Below are 21,315 nucleotides of genomic sequence, written 5' to 3' on the forward strand. Positions count from 1 at the left end.
CAATTCAACATTTACAATTTTTTATTCTTTTTTTAAAAATTTAGAACATCAGTGAAAGCTTCCAGGGCAGTGTCAAATAGTGGCATTTGATAGTAGTCATCCTCATCTTGGGAATTTAATTCCGATCCTTCTAGTGTCTCACCATCAAGTTCGCCATGTGTTTCTAATCAGTTTTCTTTATTATGCTAATTGGATTCCAAAATCATTCTGAGTTTTTATCAGGAAAAGATGTGCGTTTTGGGCATTTGCTGGATTAAATGGAGTTTTCTTATGTTGACCATAATTTTCGTTATTTGTTGAGAACCCAAGACATTTGTCCTGTGGTATCTCTTGCTTTCTGTGTTCAGTTCCTTGTTTGCTCAGGGTCCCATCCTTCTAGTACCCAAATCCCCAGACGCTAGAGGCTGGTCCAGATGCAGGTTCTGTCACTGGTGGGAGTTATTCCCGAGTGGTGCTGTGTTCCTTCTGCTCCCTCACGTCAGGAGTCCCTTCCTGTCTGGGTGGACTATTTTAGTTTAAGTGGACTAGTTAGGGTTGATCAGGGGGCTCAAGTGTTGTCAGTCAACAGCACATGTCGTTATAAAACCCCCACTCACCTTTTGCCTAATGGCTTTAGCATCTAGTGACAATTGTCTCAAGCTATTACTTTAATAGGTGTTGAAAAGCAGTGATTTGAAAAGATCTGTTATTGTTTTTTTCCACTCAGTAGCTGAATTTTTCTTCAGAGAGAAATGTAGGTCACTCTGAAATGCAATTTGTATAGCAAAGGCATTTGTTAGAACTTACCACTTGTTAGAACAACAAGTCGGCGCCCTGACAACCTTCGAGGAGGAAGGAGGTGGCAGGTGAGATAATGCTCTGTGCAGAGATGTGAGGATTTTAGCTGTGCTTTCTACTTCTGTCAACAAATGGTAACATTAAAGAGTCTTTTGACTTTTAAACTGTTGAAGAAGTCCTTAATAAGAATCAGTGAAACCACTGGAGGGAGGGCTTTTGCTCATCTCTCCAAGTGGCAGATACCATTCATCCTGGCCCGCGGCTCTTCCTCGTCCTGACAGCACCGTGCTGGGTGACCACTTAGAACTACCATTGTCTGGAGGGGTCAGGCAGTTTCATTCTCGCAGGGTGCTGTTATTGTCTGTTTTGGATTCATTATTGATCGTGTGCTCTTTTAACATTTCCCCCACTTGCTGAGTAAGACCTTGCTGGGGAGAACGCTTCCTGGGGCCAAGACATTGAGATGCCAGTGTCCCCGTAGGAGCAGATGCAAAGCTGATGGTTAGGTTCTCACTAGATTCCGAAAGCTGCAAGAAGCAGCCAAAGAGGATCCTACAGAGAAGCAATAGAAACTGCCTCCGTTCCTTCTTCCTTAGTAACAGCAATAAACGTACTATGATACGGGTGATGATAAGGCATGTGTTTGCAGGTGGACGAAAACTTAGGAAGTGAATATAGAAGAGTAATTGTGGAAAAGCCCCTAACCTGTGTGAATCTGGATTTTGTGTGGAGGAATGAATTTTCAAGCCTAAGACCTAAGAGATGTAGATAAATAGCACCTACCGTTACAGCAGGCTCTGATAGTTGGCGCGACGTGAATCATCTGGGTAGATGGGGACGGTTCCGGGCACTGTTTGAGCTTCAATTCAGGGCCTATTGTGTCATTTTGAGAAAGGGTTGGCCCCAGACTGCAAAGTTTGTCTTTGGGTTGGTCCTGAAAAATCAGTGTGCATTTTGGACTGAGGCTTCTTCTTCTTTTTCTTTGTCTTATTCATTGGAGAAATAGAAAGATGAGACAAAAGAAAACAAAATCACACCTTGGAATCGGAACAGATTCCAGATTGTAGTTGATCACGTGTTGTGAAATCTAACAGAAGTCATCACTTCACCCACCCGCTACACGTTTTGATGGGACACCCACCACATGCTGGGCACCGTGCCAGGCCCTGTGGATACGGCGCTGGACGAGAGCGCATTCTCACCTTGAAGGGGTTTAGTTAGGTATCATAAGAAATGCAGCAGATAAATGGGCCATTGCAAAGGATGTGGTATGTGTTTCGGTCAGGATGTGCCTAGGATTCTCAGGAAATTCAAAGGAAGAATACCTCTCTGTCTTGGGGGATGCACTCAGGGAGAGGACTCTAAAACGGACGTGTAAGCTGAGACCTGCTGGTTGGAAGAGCAAGAGGAGTCACAGCAAAGTAACCTTTGCCCTTCAGAGTATGTTCCCCAAATTATCAGCCGTTAGGAGGGTCAGGAGTGGAGGAAGGGAGTGAGCGGATTTGTAAGATATGCGCCTCGAAAAAACTGGCCGAGTTCAAGTGTTCAAGTGTCAGCGAGAAGTTGGATCTTCTTTTTGAGGATGGTGAGGCATTGAAGGGACAAGAGTCAGGCAGGTGCTTTGGGAAGCTTCCTTTGTCCCACAACAACCTGCCCGAAAAACACTTGTGTAATAAAAGGTAGCACTTCAAGGTCTTTTGCACGCTTTCAGACATCCACGTGGTCTGCAGAAGAGGCCAGCCTGAGGCTGCAACCCACTGTTCAACGTTGGGGCCAGGTCATGCCTTCTCTTCTGTTTGATGGCATGTTTTCTCGCCAGTATTTCCACAAATTGCATGAACTCAGCCTCAGCCACAGCCCTGTGTGTTAGTTTAACCTCCATCCCCTACTAAATCAAAAGCATGGATAAAACTAACTCTGCTGTCTTCTGGAACAGCCTAGAAACTACTGTGTGTCTGAGACAAAGAAGCTGGTAGATTTGTGGGGAAGGTTCTTAGGAAACCGCCAACCCATGTTCTTTCTGTATCAGAGAGTCGGAGAGGCAGAAAACAAAACTGAGAAGGGTATCTGGGAGGCAGCACTCAGATCTGGGCAGAGATAAGCTTCCTGCGCCTCAGAGACTTCTGCCTCTGAAGTGCTTTGATTGGCAGGAAAACGAATGGGGAAGAAAAGGCAAAGTAACCAATTTCAGGTTTTTTCTTTTTGTGCGTGTAGTTTCAGTTCAGAGTGAGAACACTGACAGTGAAAGTGCATCCTTTCAAACTGTCGAAGCTTACCAGGGGGAAAGAGAGGGGCCAAGGTGTATGTGGCTTGGGAATGGGTCTGAGTGGCTGAAACAGTAGAGATGCTCCCGGAGAGAAGCAGGGCTGCTTGTTGATTGGTTTGAATCCTCCTGGGTGAAATATCAGTGATTTAACTTCAGCTCCGACCTGAGAGAGCCCTGGTGTGGAGGGGGCGTGGGACCAGGGGGCCCTCGGACGAACCAAGCCCCAGCTGCCCCCCAGCTGCCCCCTCAGGGGATGAGCGAGGTGGGGAGATGGCCTCGACCAAGAGGGAGTGAAGCCAGGAGGCCCCGATAAACAGGAAGCCCTCACCCGAGACGCACACCGGGAAGAGGACGCAGAACGCGCCGAGCCCTCCCGTCTCAGGGTTGGTGGTGACCTTCCAGACGAAGGCTGCATGTGGTCGCGCTCACACTTTCAAATTTAATACTGATCAGGGAGAGGGGGCTGTGGATCCAGAAGGATGACCAGCAGGGAAGGCGGGCAGGTTGCTGCGGGGAAGAGCTGTGACTGACTCCAGGACGACCATTTCCACGAACATGTGAGTTTAATGACGGGCATAGTTTAGTAAAAGGGCGTCGCTCAGAGTCCTTTTTCTGTCTTCCTGGGGAGATCCGATAGTTTGGATCTTGAAAATAAGAAAACTGGGCCTTTTTACCAGCTTTGGGCTACCTGGCTTAACCTGGTGATGGTGGTTTTGTTGCTAAGTCATGTCCAGCTCTTTGCGACCCTATGGACTATAGCTCTGTCCAGGGGCATCCTTCAGGCAAGAATGCTGGGATGGGTTGCCATTTCCTTGTCCAGGGGATCTTCCCCACTCAGGGATAAAACCCTGGTGTCCTGCTTTGCAGGCGGATTCTTTATCAACTGAGCCCCCAGGGAAGCCCTCTGGCTTAACTTAGTACCTGCCATCAAGAAAGCCTGAACAAGGATATCTTAGCCATAAAGATTTGATCTCCAGGTGTAAATAACCCTAGACAAGGGCTGGCGAACTTCTGCGAAGGTCTGGAGAGTTAACACTCTGGGCTCTGGAGGCCACATGGTGTCCGATGCAGCTCCTCAGACGGCATGAAACAGCCAGACGGGTGTGTCTTGAGTTCCCGCTGAGCTGTCTCCAGAGGTGGGAGAGAGGGCTGGCTTGTTCTGGAGGATCCCAAAGCAAAGTCTCTGCCTTGAACGGAAGCGAGTTTCCGTGGCCCCTCAGAGGCAGCAGAACCTGTCCCAGGGGGAGGTCTGTGACTGGCCACCGGGCCCTGGTGGGAAAGGTTCTTTTAAGGAGACTCGGTGAAGCAGGAGCAGCCCCTAGACCCTGCTGCTCCCCAAGCGGCTGTGATCAGGAGCCTCTTGAGCAGCCAGGACCCCCGGCCACAGGCCCCGTCAGCTCTGCCTCTGAAATCCGGGGAGAGGACAGAGCGCACGCAGTCCTGACCCGCCCGCCCCACTGCTTTGTTCTCAGGGCTTAGCCCAGGCTTTCTGTCTCATGGTCCTCGGCTCCCGGGCATGCAGGTCGTTGTCCAGGCCGGGGAGGAGGAGGTGGGAGCAGGGGCGGGCTCCCGGACGCACCAAGAGTCTTGGCAGGAACCCGGGAGGGCGGACTTGGGGAACCGAGGAGAGAGCAGGATCCTCCCAGTCTCACCGGTACTTGGAAAAGCAGAACGTCTCAGTGTGGCTGAGGAGGTGGGGGGGTGGTCTGTGAGGACGGCCAAGGGGGGACACCCAGCCCAGGACACCTGGCGGGCATCAGCCCTGCATGATGAAGTCACACTTCTGTGGTTTGCGGAAATGCAGTCAACTGTAGAGAAGTCAAGGAATGTCTTGATTAATGCCATCCTCGAGAATGGGCTCTTTTACACAGACGGCTCTATTAGGAAAAATCCTCAAGCCCAAATCCCTTCATAAATCATGCAAAAAAAGTGGCTGCCTGCACAGCACAAAATAGATCCTGTGCAGTTTCTGTTTGTCTTCAGCGAGATGTTGATCAGTAGGGCTCATCCTTAGCAAAGGTGTCGCTGCTGACCCTTATCTCCAGCCCCGTGTCTTTCTGCACCTTTAATTCTCATCTGTGACCTCTAGGCCCCTTGGTTTAGACGCTTCAGAAAGCAAGTGCGCTCTGCTCTCTTCACCTGTTAGTAAGTTGGCTGCGGATGCCTTGGGAATGAAGGGGTTACTACACGTTGTTGTTTACGCACACCCCTTTCCCGGTCAGCCTCCTGCATTCCCCAGTCCTCACTCCCAGGGCGAGGAGGTTCCCTGAGGGTCTTTCTGATGTGAAGTGTAGATCATTTCCTTGATTCTTCTTGGGTCTGCTCAGGCCCCACTAGGCTTCTCCACCCCCAGCCCCCAAATCTGTCATAGTTCTCAGTGGAATGGCTCCGATCTGTCATGATATCCCAGTGGTGTGGGAGAAGCCAATGCCCAAACTGGAACAGGTTTTTGTTAGGAGTGCGGAGAGGAAGATGGGTGATGCTCAGTTCTCTTTCTAAGAATTTAAAGCAGACCATGTAATTTTGGTGTCTTAAGTGCCTCCAACAGCTTCCACTTGATCCTAGAATTGTATCAGAAGGTCTTCGAGGTCAAACAGCCTCATCCTGTCTTTCTGCACAGTCTAATCTTTTGTCATTTTCTGTCTCCATCTCCCCTCAATGGCTCCAGCTGTAGTGATTTTTTTACATTTCCTCCCGGAGCTGGGATCCTTCATGCCATGGGACACATGTCCCAGGAATCGTGCTTGGCGCTGGAACAGCAGTGGTGAAATAGCTGCCAAGTCTGACCTCCTCTCTGGATGTCATTTAAGACCCTTTGGACCCAGACCCAACTTCATTTGTGTCCCTTCCCACTCCCCTAGACTGTAGTCTCATCATTTCCTGAAAATGCCCCACATTATGCACCTTTATCTCCTCTTTCCATTTCTCTCTGTCTTTTTAATGATATCGTTCCCAGTTTTCTTTGGCTGTGCCTGTGGAATCTTAGTTCCCCGACCAGGGATTGAACCTGGGCCCCATCGGTGAACGCGTCCAGTGCTAGCCACTGGACTACCAGGGAATTCCCCCCTCTTCCCAGTTCTCCACTTGGAAAGTCTCATTCAGTTGGGAAAGCCCAAAAAGAGGAGCCGCTTTCCTATGAAATCTTCCCTAAATCTGATAGAATGAATTTGTTTCTCTTTGGGATGTCGTAAAACTCAAACGACTTGAATAGAAATGATTTAGTTTTGTTATCATAAATTGCTCCTTGTATCTGTCTGGCGTGATGTGTTATGCATTACTGGAAGGCAGAGACCATGCTTGTGTCTCCAGGACCTAATCAGGGTCCCTGAGACAGGGCTCAGTAAAATTTTTGTCAAATTGTTTCATCACATTACTTACAAAACAAAGACGACAGTTGCCTCGTCTGACTATGTCACAGAGCAGTTATAGGCACAGATGACAGAGGGGAAAGGTTTTGGAAAACAGAGTGCTTTGTAGACATAAGGAAGCACTGTGCAGTATTATATGGACACGTTAGAGTTTTGTTCTGATGATCGTTATAATTTTTTTTATAATTTTGTTTCTTATGTTTGGCTGTGCTGGGTCTTCACTGCTGTGCTTGGGATTCCTCCAGCTGCGGCGGGCAGGGGCGCCTCTCTGGTTGTGGCGGGCAGGGGCGCCTCTCTCGGCCGTGTGCGGGCTGCTCACCGCGGTGCCTCCTTCGGTTGCGGATCACAGGCTCTGGGCGCTCGGGCTTCAGTAGCTGGGCTCCTGGCTCCAGAGTTTAGGCTCAGTGGTGGTGGTGCATGGGCCTACTTGCCCTGCCACGTGTGGGATCTTCCCAGACCAGGGATTGAACCTGTGTCTCCTGCATTGGCAGACTCTTTACCCCTGAGCCACCAGGGAAACCCTATCATTACATTTCTGATGTCACACTTGAAGTTCCCACATTAGATCCTGATGTGAAGGAGAACTTTGGATGGAATCACGTAGGCTCAGAGTCAGCATCAGGCAAAGGCGCCTTTAATGGTTCCGGCTCCCCATTTTCTCCATTTTTTACCCACCTTTTATTTCAACCCTTTCATCAGGGGTCAGGTGGATTCTTCTTTATTGTCTCTTGTTACAGAGGCAATAGTATATTTTCCTGCTGACATGGTAGTATGTTCCCAGCAAGTTCTTAGGAAACTGATGATTGCTGTTTTACAAGAGAAGGAAGAGATCAATGATGCACCTACTCAGATCATGCAAGACGGAAGCATCAGGAGAAATTGGGTGAAGGGTACACAGACACTCTGTACTTTTTCTGCAAATTCCCGTGACTTTACAGTTATTTCCAAATAAAAAGTTAAGTTTAATAAAAAACCAGCAAGGGTGGATTTACATATGATCGGAGCCGTGATACTCTGGTATCTGAAGGGCCTTCCTCAGTCCATTAATTTACCCTCAGAGCACATGCCTGAGGTCAGCAAAGAGGCAGAGGTGACAGGCTGGCCGTGACCGCGGGCCGCTCACTCGGGTGGAGTTAAGGCCCCTCCCCGCTCCCGGCAGACTCTGCTCCCCGCTCCTGTTCTCTGTAGACTCCCCGGCCCTGCTTCCAGGGGGAACACCAGCCCCTCTTCCCCATCCACTGCCCCCCTGTGTCTTCCTTCATACACTCACCACCTCCCTACACCCCGTACTTCCTTATTTTATTTTCTGTCTCCTCCCACTAGAGGTTAAGGTCGATGCTGGCAAGGAATTTTTTTTTTTTTTGATTTATTGCTCCATCCTCATCACCTAGAGCAGAGCTGGGCACCGAGCATGCACTCAGACCACGTTTGTTTGATGAATGAATTTTTTTGTAGAAAATGAAAGCTTGAAAATAAGCCATTTCCCCGAGAGAGAGAAGTAATTTCAAATCTACCCATCCTTGCGCGTGAGCGAGGCTGACTTTGAAGCTCAGACCTTTTTTCCTGTGTTCACACTTCAGATAAAGAAGACGCTGCTGATAGAATCTGAGAGGAAGGAAGCAGTGCCTGGTGCCAGGGCTCTGCAGGTGACATTATAAATTGTCCTTCTAGAGACCGGCCTCCCAGACGGCTTCCAGAGATGGATCACCTCACCTTCCTCTTGGCAATTCTTTATGTGTACACAGGTAACGACAATGTCTTCATTTAAAGAATTTACTCCTTTTTCAAGTCTTTTTTTTTTTTTTCTTTTTCAAGTCTTATACTGTGACACGTTCAGAATTTATGACTTTCTGGGTTGGTCTAGATAACTTCTCACATGTTCAGAAAAACTACAATTTGCGAATGCCAATAATCTGCAGTGGAAGCCTTTTTAGGCTAAGGTAGAAACTGCCAGCCTTTACTCCAATTTATTTATTAATATTTATAATACTATCTTCCTGGTCTACAATAAGCTTCTGATATCTCTCTGGTGTTTCAGTCTAATTGAACTCACGTGATGACGTGTCTTTCAGCCCCATGTGAAGAGATTTCTTGGGACACGACTGTTAAGCTTGCTAAGAATATGAGCCTAGAATGTGTGTATCCTTTAGCGGACAGTGTAACCCAGATTGAGTGGTTCAAGATTAAGACGGAGAGAGAGTCCGTGGCCATTTTCAACCCCATGTTCCGTGGGATCATAAGAAAGGCCTACGCTGATAGGGTCTACTTCTCAAATCACACCGCGGCCTCTAATGACATGACCCTGACCTTCTACAATGCCTCTGAGGCGGACGTGGGCTTCTACTCCTGCTTCCTGCATACTTTCCCGTTCGGAGCCTGGGAGAAGGTGATACGAGTGGTCCCATCAGGTAAGTGATGTTTTCATTTACCTTTCACCCACCTCCGGTATTTGGTTCTATGAAGACCATGTAGAAACTGTGAAATGCCTTATCCTATTTTTGTGTCATTTCCCAGTTGCATTTCTAGATTCTATATTGTTGTTTCAAAGAAATAATACTGTGAATCAATTCCATTTTTCTTCATGAGCTATCATCTCATGAATTCAAATGTCATGGGAGAAAGCACAGGCTTTACCTTGTCTTGATGAGAACTTGAACCTCAATGAAGCTGGTGTGGACAGTGTTTGGGTTCTGGGGCCAGTGACCCGCTGTGTGGTGGCCCCATTTCCATTTGCGAGACTCCAAGTGCTTCAGCCCTGCGCATTCAGTCCTTTCTGTGACAGCAAATCTGGGTTTATTAGTGAGTCCTAAGCAGGGTTCAAGCCCTGGCTCCCGTTTTCTCTTCACCCAAGTTTCACTAGAGTAGTTGCTTTAGAAGTTGCAAGCTTCATTTCAGGAAGAATCGAATGAGCTCTTTAAGTGTTTCCTGCCAGTGACTGTGGTTCAGTGCTTAGTGAGGGAGTGAGTCCTGCGAGCAATACCCACATGGATGGGGTGTTTTATTTGGAAGAACTCGGTTTTAAAGCCTTGACTTCCTTTATAACCTTAAATTAGCTGCCCAGTCTCCCTGAATCTCAGGTTCCTAAGCAGCAAATTGAGTCAATAAGAGAATAAAGTCAGTAAGTCAATAAAGAGAATAGCTGCATTCTCTTTGTTGAATGGCTTAGGGATCAGATCTGTAAAGAACTCGGTCCTCGATAGCTGGGGAATTATTATTATTGGTAGGTATTATTATTGCTTGTGCTTTTACTTTATTTTTTAAAAATTTAAAAAGTTTTTCTTCTGTTATTTTTGGCTGTGCTGATCTTCATGGCCGCGTGGGCTTTCTCTAGCTGTGGCAAGCCGGGGGTACTCTTGTTGCGGGGTGCCGGGTCCTCCTTGCGGTGGTTTCTCTTGTTGTGGCTCGTGGACCCTGGCGCGCTGGCTCAGTCATTGCGATGCACAGGCCTGGTTGTCCTGTGGCATGCAGGTTCTTCCCAGACCAGGGCTCAAACCTGTGTCCCCTGCATCGGCAGCGGGATTCTTTACCACTGGACCACCAGGGTAGGCCTGTGCTTTTGATGCCAAGTGACTAACGATGACATTTTTAGATAGACTCGGGAAGGGAAAAATTCGGGACTGTGTGTTTCCTGTCTCAAGTTATATCCCAAACAGACCTCCAGCAGAGCACATCCTATGCCACCTGATACAGTGCTCTCCTTTTAAGGAGTCCGTAATATAAAGGAACAGCTTACAGTGGTATATAGGAATACCAAATGGTACCACCTGTTACAGTGCTCTCCTTTTAAGGAGTCCGTGTTATAAAGGAACAGCTTACAGTGGTATATAGGAGCCGAATGGCCCGGAGGTGAGACACACTTCCATGTGTTAGTTTTACCTTTCTCTCTAGATGTAGCTAAGCTCAAGAACAACTCTGTGCGTAGGAATGAGCCTTACAGAGTGTCAATCTGCAAAATCTCTCCTTAAATACCCACTCGTTAAAGACCCCATTCGTCATTCAAGCTCTCATTTGCTGGTGAAAGCTGTTAAAAGCTGTTTGCACGTCTTCAGGGCCTCGTCCACTCTAATGAGCCATGCAGGTGGAGCAGGGGATGGCAAGGGTCTTACGGGTGAGCTCTTGGACACACGGCCTGAACCACCTGGGCCAGAAACCGACATGCTTCCCCACCCCGCCTCGGGTGGCGAGATTTTGTAGTTTGGGTTCCGAGTCAGGTATTCTGATCTCTGTCAAAGAACAGTCAGCTGAAAACAGGTGCACCTGAAACTGACCCAACACTGTAAGCCACCTGTCCTCCAGTGAAATGAAAACATGACAATACTGTGTTATGAAGCAGCAGCAAGGTAATTTATTGTTCTTGGGTGTATTTGAGATCTGTGCAGACTTTTCTGCTTCTTTCAAGGTCTTGATTCAATAAGATTTATTAGCACTGTCTTCCTTATATGAAAAAGAAAAAATGCTTTGTATAAAAGTTTGTATTTTTCTGTCTTTAGAACTGACATGTATATACTCAATTGTCTTAAAATAACCACTGTGAGTGAGAAAGGCTTTTCTTTAAAAGAAGAAAACAGGTAGATCAGTGGTTACTAGGGCGGGGAGGTGGGAAGTTGGGGAGATATATGTTGGTCAGAGTTCAAAGGTGAAGTCACGTAGATGGAATCAGTCTAGAGACCCAATGTCCAGTGTAAAGACCATAGTTAATACCGTCATCTTGAACACTGGAGGTTTGCTAAGAGAGTAGATTTTGGGTGCTCGTCTCAAAAACAACAGCAAAATGTAACTCTGTGGGGAGAAGATGTGTAAATTAGCTTGACTATAGCAATTATTCTATATATCATTTTGTGGTATAGGCCCCAAATACATACAATTTTCATTCGGAACAAAAACATGTAGCTTGACCTCTTCTGAAGGTTTACGGATACAGGGTAGCACTAAATTATTGAGAACTAAATTATGGTTGCCACCCCAAGGTAGGATTTTTAGCATCATGTATGAATGATTTCAGCAATATTTTCCTGTTTAGCTCATCCAGATTTACTTCTCCCTGTTGTTATTTTGAGGAAAAGGGAGATCTCTGCTGTATGGGACTTTTTCAGAAACTGTGGTGAGATTATCAGTCAGTCACCAGTCAGAGAAAGGCCAACTGTCCTTGTTGCCGGAATTCTGATGATGGTATCCTTAAACATATTTTGCCATTGTTTTTGATCATTTATATTTTTAAAGGATAGATTGCATTAGTCAGCCAGTGAGAGTATTTCATTCACTTTTGAGATTTGGAGGGTTTCATTTTTCCTTTTAAGCTAAGAATGATAGTGAATTTATGAAATATAGTAGCTATATTTCAAAATTAATCTTAAATATACTTAAACTCTTCCATGCGTGCTTTATTTTTAAGGACTTACTTATTTGCCTTGCGTGGGCTTTCTCTTGTTGCCGCGGGCAGGGGCTACTCTCTAGTTGCGGTGCGCGGCTTCTCATCACAGTGGCTCTCTCGTTGCAGAGCGCTGGTGCTGGGCATGCAGGCTTCAGTTGTTGCTCCGAGGCGCGTGGAATCTTCCCTCACCAGGGATCGAACCTGTGTCCCCTGCCTTGGCAGGGGGACTCTTAACCAGGGGACCACCAAGGAAGTCGCATGTGTGCTTTAGTAACAACATGTCAGGGTCTACAAACACCACCTGCTTGCATAACATAGAGGGGTAGTCGATCTATTTAACAGTGAAAGATTGGACTCGGAATCAAAGATCTTCATCTGTACAACAGATTGTAAGATCTTCAAAAAAGATGAAAGAATTGAGCCACGTGCGCTCTAAATATACAGATTTCTTCTCTTTACGGAAAGTTGACAGTGTGTGAGGAGCTCAGTCAACGTTACCGAGGTTGTCTCGTTTAACACCCCCTCCTTTCCACTTGGAGGTAGACGTAACTTTGATTTGCGGGTGAGGACACCGAAGGGAAGTGAGGTCTGGTACTCTGCCCAAGTTCTCAGGCTTTGTGTCTGCTGGATCGAGCTGCAAGTAGAGGACAGAAGTGCCGGCTCAGGGGACACGCGAGCAGGCAGGGGCTGAGGGGACACCTGTCATCGCTGGTCCCTGCGGTCCTTCTCCTCCTCGAGTTTTCAGTGCAGAGTTGAAGAGCACGTTGAACATCTCATTCTGGGTAAATGATATTGTTAGTGCAAAATTACGTGAACACGTGCGTTCCCTTCAGAGCAGGCATTTCTTAATCAGTAACTGATTTAGAGCATTTAATGGCAAGAATGGCTACACTTATTTCAGTGCCTCATGGAAAAATACACTGAGGCATCTCGAGAGGGGACAGTTCAAAGGCAACTGTTTCACGGAAGAGTTTGTGGAGGAAGTGGGGTCGTGGAGAAAATGACTGTGTAACCCACGTGTCTCTGGCCTCACTAGTCAGGGTGAATGTAGTTACATTGATGGAAATGTCCCCCCAAATGTGTGATGTACCCCAAATACTCCACCAGCTAACTCTGACCAGGTTAGCTAACTCTGACTCATGCCAGGTGTGCATGAGGTAGATACTTATCCTCTGGTTTAATGCTCATGAAACAAGGTGGGGGGCGGAGGTAACGTGTTCCCGACGTGTGTGTGCTCAGTCGCTCAGTCACGTCTGACTCTTGCCGGCCCCATGGACTGTAGCCCACCAGGCTCCTCGGTCCATGGGATTTCCCAGGTAAGAGTACTGGAGTGGGTTGTCATTTCCTCCTCCAGGGGATCTTCCTGACCCAGGGATTGAACCACATCTCCTGCATGGGGAGGTAGGTTCTTTACCACTCTGCCACCTGAGAAATCCAAGTACAGCTGAGGAAACCAAAGGGTCATTAGCCAATTCAAGGTTGCCGAGTTGCAACACCAGGGTGAGACCAGGTGGTATTTTCAAAGAGGCAGGAATGAGAGGAAAGAGAGCTGGACGCCAGCAGAGTGGGTGTGAACAAGGAGGCTTGGGAGGAGCAGGTCCAGCTGGACCCGGAGAACTTGGGAGGATCTTTTTAAAAACTGAGAAATGATTGCTGTACAGTATGATATAAGCTGGGCTTCCATGGTGGCTCAGATGGTAAAGAATCTGCCTGCAACCCTGGAGACCCGGGTTCAACCCCTGAGTCGGGAAGATGCCCTGGAGATGGGAATGGCAACCCACTCCAGTATTTTTGCCTGAAGAATTCCATGGACAGAGGAGCCTGCTGGGTCCATGGGGTCGCACAGAGTCGGACACAACTGAGGGACTAACACACACACACATATGATATAAATTACAAGTGTACAATGTAGTGATTTGCAGTTTTTAAAAGTTATACCTCATTTATGGTCATTAAAAAATATTGGCAATATTCCCCTGGTGACTCAGATGGTAAAGAATCTGCCTGCAATCCAGGAGACCCAATTTGATCTCTGGGTCAGGAAGACCCTCTAGAGAAGGGAATGTCCACCCGCTCCAGTATTCTTGCCTGGAAGATTCCATGGACAGAGGAGCCTGGCGGGCTACAGTCCATGGGGTAGCAGAGTTGAACATGACTGAGCAACTAACCCTGGGTTGTACAATATATCCTTTAGCTTATTTAATACATAATACATTTTTACAAGGAATTTTTTAGCATAGCCTGGGGGAGGGAAAGAGAGAAAATGGAGGGAAAAAAGCAGGGGTGCTGATGGCCAGGAGAAGGGCGTGGGGAAGTCTGACTCAGGCAGACAGAGACTGGATGGTGTGACTGGACGGCAGAGCTCCAGGCCTCACCTGAGCTTCATTCAGGGCCCCTCACCACCTGAGAGGCAGCCTCGAGGTCATAGAAGGAACTGTGACGGTGGGACCCTCGCGCTGCGCTCACAGGTAAGGTTTTATACAGTAGATTCTATGTTTAAAAAAGAAACTGAAGCCCATGGAGCAGTAGAAAGTCAGAGAAGAGCCTGGAAGGATTGGGCAGCCCAATGTCACTGTGCCTAACAGAGTTTGAACTTGACTCTGCCGTGTAGACCGTGGGAAGTCTCTGAATGTTTTCAGAGGGAGACACATAATAACCCATTTTCCTCACCACCTAGGTTAAACTCATTGCAGCCTTATAGAAGGGGAAGAGTTGAAGGGTGGGTGAACAAATATTAATAGTATTTTATGAGTTGGAATGCTTATCCACCGGTGGCAGAAGTGCAAGTTGGTGGATCTGTTGTATTAATGGTGATGGTAATACTCAGGGCTGTTCAGAGAAGCAGAGTCAATTGTGTCTGTGTATAGAAAAATTAATCGTGAGGAATTGGCTCATGTGATTTTGGATAGTGCAGGGTGGGCCAGGAGGACCCGCTGATGGGCAGATGGCATCGGAAAGCAGCCTGCTGAAGGCGGGAGGGGGGCGGTCTTTTTCTCGTATTCAGACCTTCAAGTGATTGGTTGAGGCCCACACACATTAGGGAGACCAGTCTCCTTGCTCAGCAGTCACCGATTTAAATGTGTGAACTTAACCAAAACCGACTCATTGGAAAAGACCCTGATGCCGGGAAAGGTTGAGGGGCAAAGCAGAAGAGGGCCGCAACAGAGGATGATGGTTGGATGACATCACTGATTCAATGGACATAAACTTGGGCAAAGTCCGGGAGATGGTGAGGGACAGGAAGGCCTGGGGTGCTGCCGTCCATGGGGTCACAACGAGCTGGACACGACTTGGCAACTGAACAACAACTTAACCAAAACCACTCTCCAGATTAATACCCTAAATTAGCCATCACATCTATTTTGGAAAATGATACTGCTTTAGTTAAAGAACCCGATTCCTAAGACCTAATCACTCCACCCCATTGTCCCTTCTGGGGATTGTCCACGTGAAGGAGAGATGCCTGAGAAGGTTTAGGCAGCAGGTTGCTGTGACCTCCTATAAATCAATGACTGATCACGGCGCTCCCTGACCAGGATGGATTTGGGGAACATCATGTGAAGGAAAAAAGCAAGGGTTTCTGGAGAACACATAGGGTGCAATTCCTTTCCTTTATGGTTTAGAAAGATGCAGAACTAAGCAATATGTTCCTTGGAGATGCACACGTGTTGAAACTCTGAGGAAAGCAGGTTCCGAAGCTCAGGCTGGAAGGAGATGGAGTCGGAGAGACACGAGGGTCTTCAGAGTTCCTACTCAGGTGTCTTTCTTATCCAGGAGCTTTGTTTCCCATCTGTCTTAAAAATGTTTTATGAAATTCCTCTCAAATCTATTGAATTTCTAATAATAAAAAAAAAAAAAGAAGAATGCACTTGCGATTTTGAGCAGTTCACAGATAATTATCTAAATTAAGGGTGAGATCTTCATTCTGATTTGGCCTGGAGGTCCAGAAGAGGGAAACAGTCCAAATTTTTATGATCCAAGGGTTGAAAAATGACGGTTTCATTTAAAAAAATGGGAACTTAGGAGACTGGCTTGTTTTGGAAGAGAGGAAGTAAGTGCAAATGCTTTCAAATACACTGAGTTGAAAGGTAGCCTTTGACCAGCTAATGGATTGAGACTGGAACAGGAAACCAAAAGAAAGTTGATTGAAGACATTTGGATGATCACCCAGCACATGTGAAGATGATGGTTAACCAGTGAAGTTCTTGTGGGTGGGAGGAAGCTGAGACCATTGAACCAGAGGATGGTCACACTGAGGCTGGTGGGGAGCATTCGTGTTAAACACTGGGGAGGGCATGGAGGTGGGGAGGGGGGAGTGGGGGAGACTCGAGGGCAGGACGGGGGGCTCTTGGTGTGGAAGCTGACCTGTTCACAGGTGAGGTGCTCTGTGTCGCTGTCTCACGTAGGTTTCTCACTCTGTTTTCTTCCACACTCCAGCCCCACCTCCTCCCATCTCACCTCGGACAGTGAGGATGTTCCCCACTGTTTCCTTTTTGGATTTGTCCTTTCCTGGGTGGGGTGAGGCTCCCTGTAGGTCGTCCACGCTTGGCCTTAGATGGGTCTTATCGCTACTCCCATCAATGTAAATGTTTGCTCTTGTCTTGCCAGTTTCTAGAGTTGGGGTACCTCAGGATTTAAATTTTACTTAAAGCTGTAAATGGGCAAGTGGCCCAGATTTGGGAGGTAGACCTGGCTGTGCTGATCTGTGGGACCGACGTCACTCATCCACTAATTCACTCATCACGGCTTACTGAGAGCCTGCTCTATTCAAGATAATGTCTGTGCTTGGGAAACCAGAGAGACATGATCTTAGCTCTAAACCGTACACAGAGTATTAGGGGAAATAGCAGTTGTGTATCACAAATTATAATTTAAAGCCAAGAGTAAGTGCTATTTACTTTCAACTTGGAAATTTGGGATAGATTTCCTGGAAACAGGGAATTTGAACTTTACCCTGATGGAGGTAAATCTGAATATTTGGATATGGAGATGGGGGGAGTAGCATTCAGGAGAATCGCTTCAAATATTATCTAAAAAATAGATAACTTTGGCTCTGCTTTAACCAACTTTGTAAGACAGCACCTAGGCATGGGCTTTCCTGGTGGCTCAGACAGTGAAGTATCTGCTTGCAATGTGGGAGACCCGGGTTCGATCCCTGGGTCGGGAGTATGCAGTTTATCCTGGTTTACAATTCATGGCTTGGTTTATTTCAACGTGTTGTTGACTTAACGCTTCAAGAGGCATAGGAAGCCAGATGTATTTGGAAATTATCCTTTACAATCTATCTCAAGATATTTACATACTCTCATTTCAGCTGGTGTGTTATCTATCCCAAATTCAGAAGAAAGGGAGAAAACAGAGAAACTGACACTACCTTATATATTAGTGACAAGAGATGGAGGAGGAGACTTAGTCTAAAAGGCTTCTTTGTCTGTCAGTGGTAATTCCGGACGGGCCTAAGAAGCCCCGGGAAGGGGTCTTTCCTACTCTCCCGTTACAGGTGCCCCAGGACACACCAGCATATCTCATCCCTGCGTTCTTTCAGCTATGCCCATCAGATGCATCGCTCTTGCTTTGAAGTTGGTGGTTTGTTTTTTTTTTTTCAAGTGAGGTAGAAAAACAAGAAAAAAATTCTTTCATATTTACTATTGAAAGGCTTAACAGATGATTACTAATAGATAACAATAAATGATATTAATAAATACCAAACTCTCTTAAGCTCCATTCTTACAAGCTCAGAAGTAAGTCATGAACGTTTCCCCCATCTATACAACTGTGTGTTGTACACATATATGAGAAGAAAACTGGGTTCTCTAAAATGTTACATTTCAGTAGTTTTTCATTTAAGGAAGGGAAAAAGATATTAAGCAGTGTCAATAAGAAATAGCCAGCTGAGGAAAGCAGAAATATTTTAAAGGCTGAGAAATCGCACTCCTTAATGAAATAAAATAGCAGATAGAGGAGGCAGACGATAAAGAGCATCTTAAGACGTGTGGAGAGCGAGTTCACGGTCACTGCGCTTCTCAAGGGTGAAATTAATGGGAGCCTGGAAGTGGAACAGTCGCCAGTAGGCGCGGGCTGTGCTTGCTTCTGTTGACTGGCTCTCCAGTTGCTAAACCAAGAGGAGATGCTTGAGGGTACACATCACCATGAGATTCAGCTCTCGGGCTTCAGGGTAGAGCTCTGTAATCAAAAATAAAAAAGGGAGACATAAAAAACGACTCTGAAACAAGGCAATACTGGATTTGTATACAAAATTAAACTCAACAATCGAGTGGCTGGTGAAGTTCAATTTTGTTCTTGTCCCGTCGCTCAGTCCTGTCCAACTCTGTGTGACCCCATGGACGGCAGCCCGCCAGGCCCCTCCCTGCCCTTCACCGTCTCCGGGAGTTTGCTCACACTCATGCTTGTTGAGAGCCATCCCGTCCTCTGCCTCGGTTTCAGTGCGAGTGGTTTTTTCTGTTCATCCAGCCCAGGGCACAGACCCCTCTCCGGGGTGCTGCCTGCGAGCCCTGTGGGGTCACGAAGTCCCTCCCACGCCGCCGGGCGTCCTCATCCCGGGAGAGAAGGGTCACTGCAGGCTCGTGGGAAGATGCACCCGGGCCGTCCAGAGTAGGGAGGCCACTGGCCGCGCTCCTTGCCCGCGGGCGTTTTTGTTGACTTCACAAGCTGCTCTCCTCCCCCGGGGTGGGGTGGCTTTGGCTCGCCCTCGGCCCTTGGAAATCGCTAGTGCCGCGCAGACGCACAGCTCTCGGGTTTTCCTCCGCCAGCTCACACCTCCTCTGTCGCTCCTGACCACAGCCCTTCTCTCCCCAGCGCTCAGGCGGCTGCCAACCGCAGCCTCTGGAACACGCCTCCTCTGCCGAGTGGGTGCAGCTGGCGTGTGGGTGTGAGTGCGCGGTGGGGACTGTGGCTCCAAGTGTGAGTAAGAGCCACCCCCTCCCCGCTACCCCCGGGTTCACCGGAACCCCCACAGCCCACACACGCCGAGACCCTCCCCTCACCATCTCGGCTTCTAGATTCTTTAAAAAAAAAATTCCTCCCATCAAAGGGTGAGAAGGTGTGTCCACGGCACCCTTGCTCAGAAGCTTCTCATAGGATTAGAGGTGGTGTCAGGGACCTTCAAAAAGACCTTATGAGGACAGGCATCCTGACAGTACTGACTGAGTATAAAGTGATACTTTTGCGTTTTGTTAGACAAAAATGCTGGAATTCGGATGTTTAAAAGCAGAGAAATGAAATGAAATAACTGAAGCAACGGGAAAGGTCAAGCTGTCAGGGCCAGAGACATGGGACTCTGCAACCCACTGTCTCTTTGAGCCGATGCTGGAGGAGGGAGCTGGTTTAGCGTAGACAGAAAAATCACTTGGTCTCTAAGCTCTGCCTTTGGTTCCTGGTTTTTGTTTTCGTTTAGTTTTTAGAGGGAGGGGAGGTCGAAAGCAGGATGGTTCTTCTGTTCCTTCGGGCACATTTCTGGAGACAGTTAAGTTTTGAAACTGTTAAGAATTTTAAGTTTATCAAGCCCATCCTTCAGGGATCAATGCGAAATTATTCCCCCAGGCACCATCTCTTCTCCTTACTCCACAATAGTTTTAATTAAATAACGTAGCTGATGGGGATTCTGCTACTTCCCTGGAGAGATTATTCACTACCCAATAAATCTCAATGTGAGAAAATTTTCCCTGACTTCAGCTATTTAACCCACTTACATTAAAAAAAAAAAAAAAAAAGTCTTCATAATCTGCCTAGAGAGAAAGACCTGTGTTCCATAGAAGATTGATAGAGAAAGCTTTCTAAGGACGAAGATATTAGATGCAGAATTCACATTTAATAACTCTGTGAAGAGCCACATGTGTCATACCTGCTAGGCTTAGTGGGGCCAGTGAGGATGGTGTCTGAGCATGAATTCTGTGAGCGTTTATGTGCACCGTTTAACTACCAGAATACTCAAGGAACTTAACATTCTCATTTCTGCAAATTACCTCTTAAGACCACATTTGTCCCATTTCTTGCCAGGCTACATGAAATCCTGTATGCTATTAATACCAACACTGACATTTGCAGACTAGTGTACCGAAGAGGCATGCCTGTGTATAGGATAGTTTCCTTCTTAACATAGAAAGACCCCAAGGCTTCAGAAAATTTTAGATCATCTACCTAATCCATTCCACTAACAGAGAGAGTACATTTATTTCTCTTTACAAATTGGATGCTACAATTGAAAGTGGATGCACCTACCATTTTACATCTGAGAAGCAGCCAGGGATTCCACACTTGTCTCTGACACAAAGCTCAAATGAGGTTATTTTGTGTGCCATTAGTTTGTGACACCACAATTCTCAAGTTACGTCCCTGCTGTCTTTAAAGAAACACAGTCGCTCATTTAATAAGTAAATAGCATATTTATTTAACATAGGACTTGCTACTTCTTCCTCCCATTTTCCTGAAATCCTACAAATGTTTCCAGAAAGAATGAATATTTAATAAGATGGAAACATTTCTAATCAAGGCTGTTGTGTTTCTTTAAGCTGACACAGTGTTTGAATTTTTATTCTTAACACAGTCCTGACTGTTACGTTTTCAGTGAAAGTAGTACAACTGAACGAGAGGGCTAGTTATTATACCTTATTGTTCGAATGACACTTTGAGATGTTCTTCTTTTATTGGATGAATGTTGATAACAGTAATTTAAAGCATTGTAAGTTCTCTCTGAAGATATTGAATAGACATTTACAGTTTGCTGTGAGGAGAAGGAGAAATGAGTAGGAAGGTCCTTATTTTTGAGAAGTTTATAACCTAAGATGGGGAAGTAGGTCCTATGCCTTATGTAAACACATGGACCAAGTAACCGTGATGTCCGGTGGAAGTTGATGAGTAGCGGAGAACATGTGGGGGCTAGCTTACCATTTGGGGTACCTTGAAAGATGTCTGCACCGACTGGGAATCTAGGTGTGATTCCAGGGGAAAATGCATCATGGGAAAAATCCCATAAAAGGGAAGCACTCTTTGCATTTGGGGCAAATGAAAAATACATTCGATCACAGGTGTGGAGGAAGGGCAGTGGTGGAAGGTGTGGCTTTGAACTTCTTCGGTGTTTAATAAAGTTTCCAAACCATGGAAGTGGCACGTCAGTCATGATTGCAGCCATTATTTGGGACCGTTACTGCGGCGTGTGGGATCACTTGGAGGCAGAGCAGGGAGAAGCCAGATGGGAGACTAGGAAGCAAGGGGAGGGAGTGTGCATGGCCCACCAGTGCAGTCTTCACGGAGTCTCTGTTTATCTCCCTAAATCACAACCAGATAAAGCTTTCCCCTCCTCAGGTGCCTGCTTCCTGCCCCCTTCCAGCTTTCCTTCAGTGTATAGTTATGGAATGCTGGCTGTGTGCCAGGGGCTGTATGAGGTTTGGGGGTACGCAGAAATGTCCCAGTCTCTGATCTCCAACTTAGGGATCATTTGTAATGCCATTCAATATGCAGAAGAGGTGCTGCTAGTGACAGGGTGGTGGGGATAGCAGTGTGTGTGTGTGTGTGTG

General features: G+C 46.9%; 1 protein-coding gene across 4 annotated transcripts in view; it reads left to right on the forward strand.

The window, feature by feature from the left end:
• Window positions 1–3,029: 3,029 nt before the first annotated feature.
• CD226 (CD226 molecule) overlaps window positions 3,030–21,315 on the forward strand; it is a 102,107-nt gene continuing 83,821 nt past the window's right edge. For all 4 annotated transcript variants that reach the window (XR_006338114.1, XR_006338115.1, XM_043888766.1 and 1 more), the window contains exons 1-3: window positions 3,030–3,600; window positions 7,992–8,156; window positions 8,484–8,819. Coding sequence is in view for 2 of the 4 variants with exons in the window: in XM_043888766.1 (XP_043744701.1) it covers window positions 8,111–8,156; window positions 8,484–8,819 (382 nt within the window). In the remaining 2 variants the exon portion in view is untranslated. The remainder of the gene's footprint in view (window positions 3,601–7,991; window positions 8,157–8,483; window positions 8,820–21,315) is intronic.

This window comes from Cervus elaphus, chromosome 27, assembly GCF_910594005.1.
Source record: "Cervus elaphus chromosome 27, mCerEla1.1, whole genome shotgun sequence".
NCBI classification, from domain to species: domain Eukaryota; kingdom Metazoa; phylum Chordata; class Mammalia; order Artiodactyla; family Cervidae; genus Cervus; species Cervus elaphus.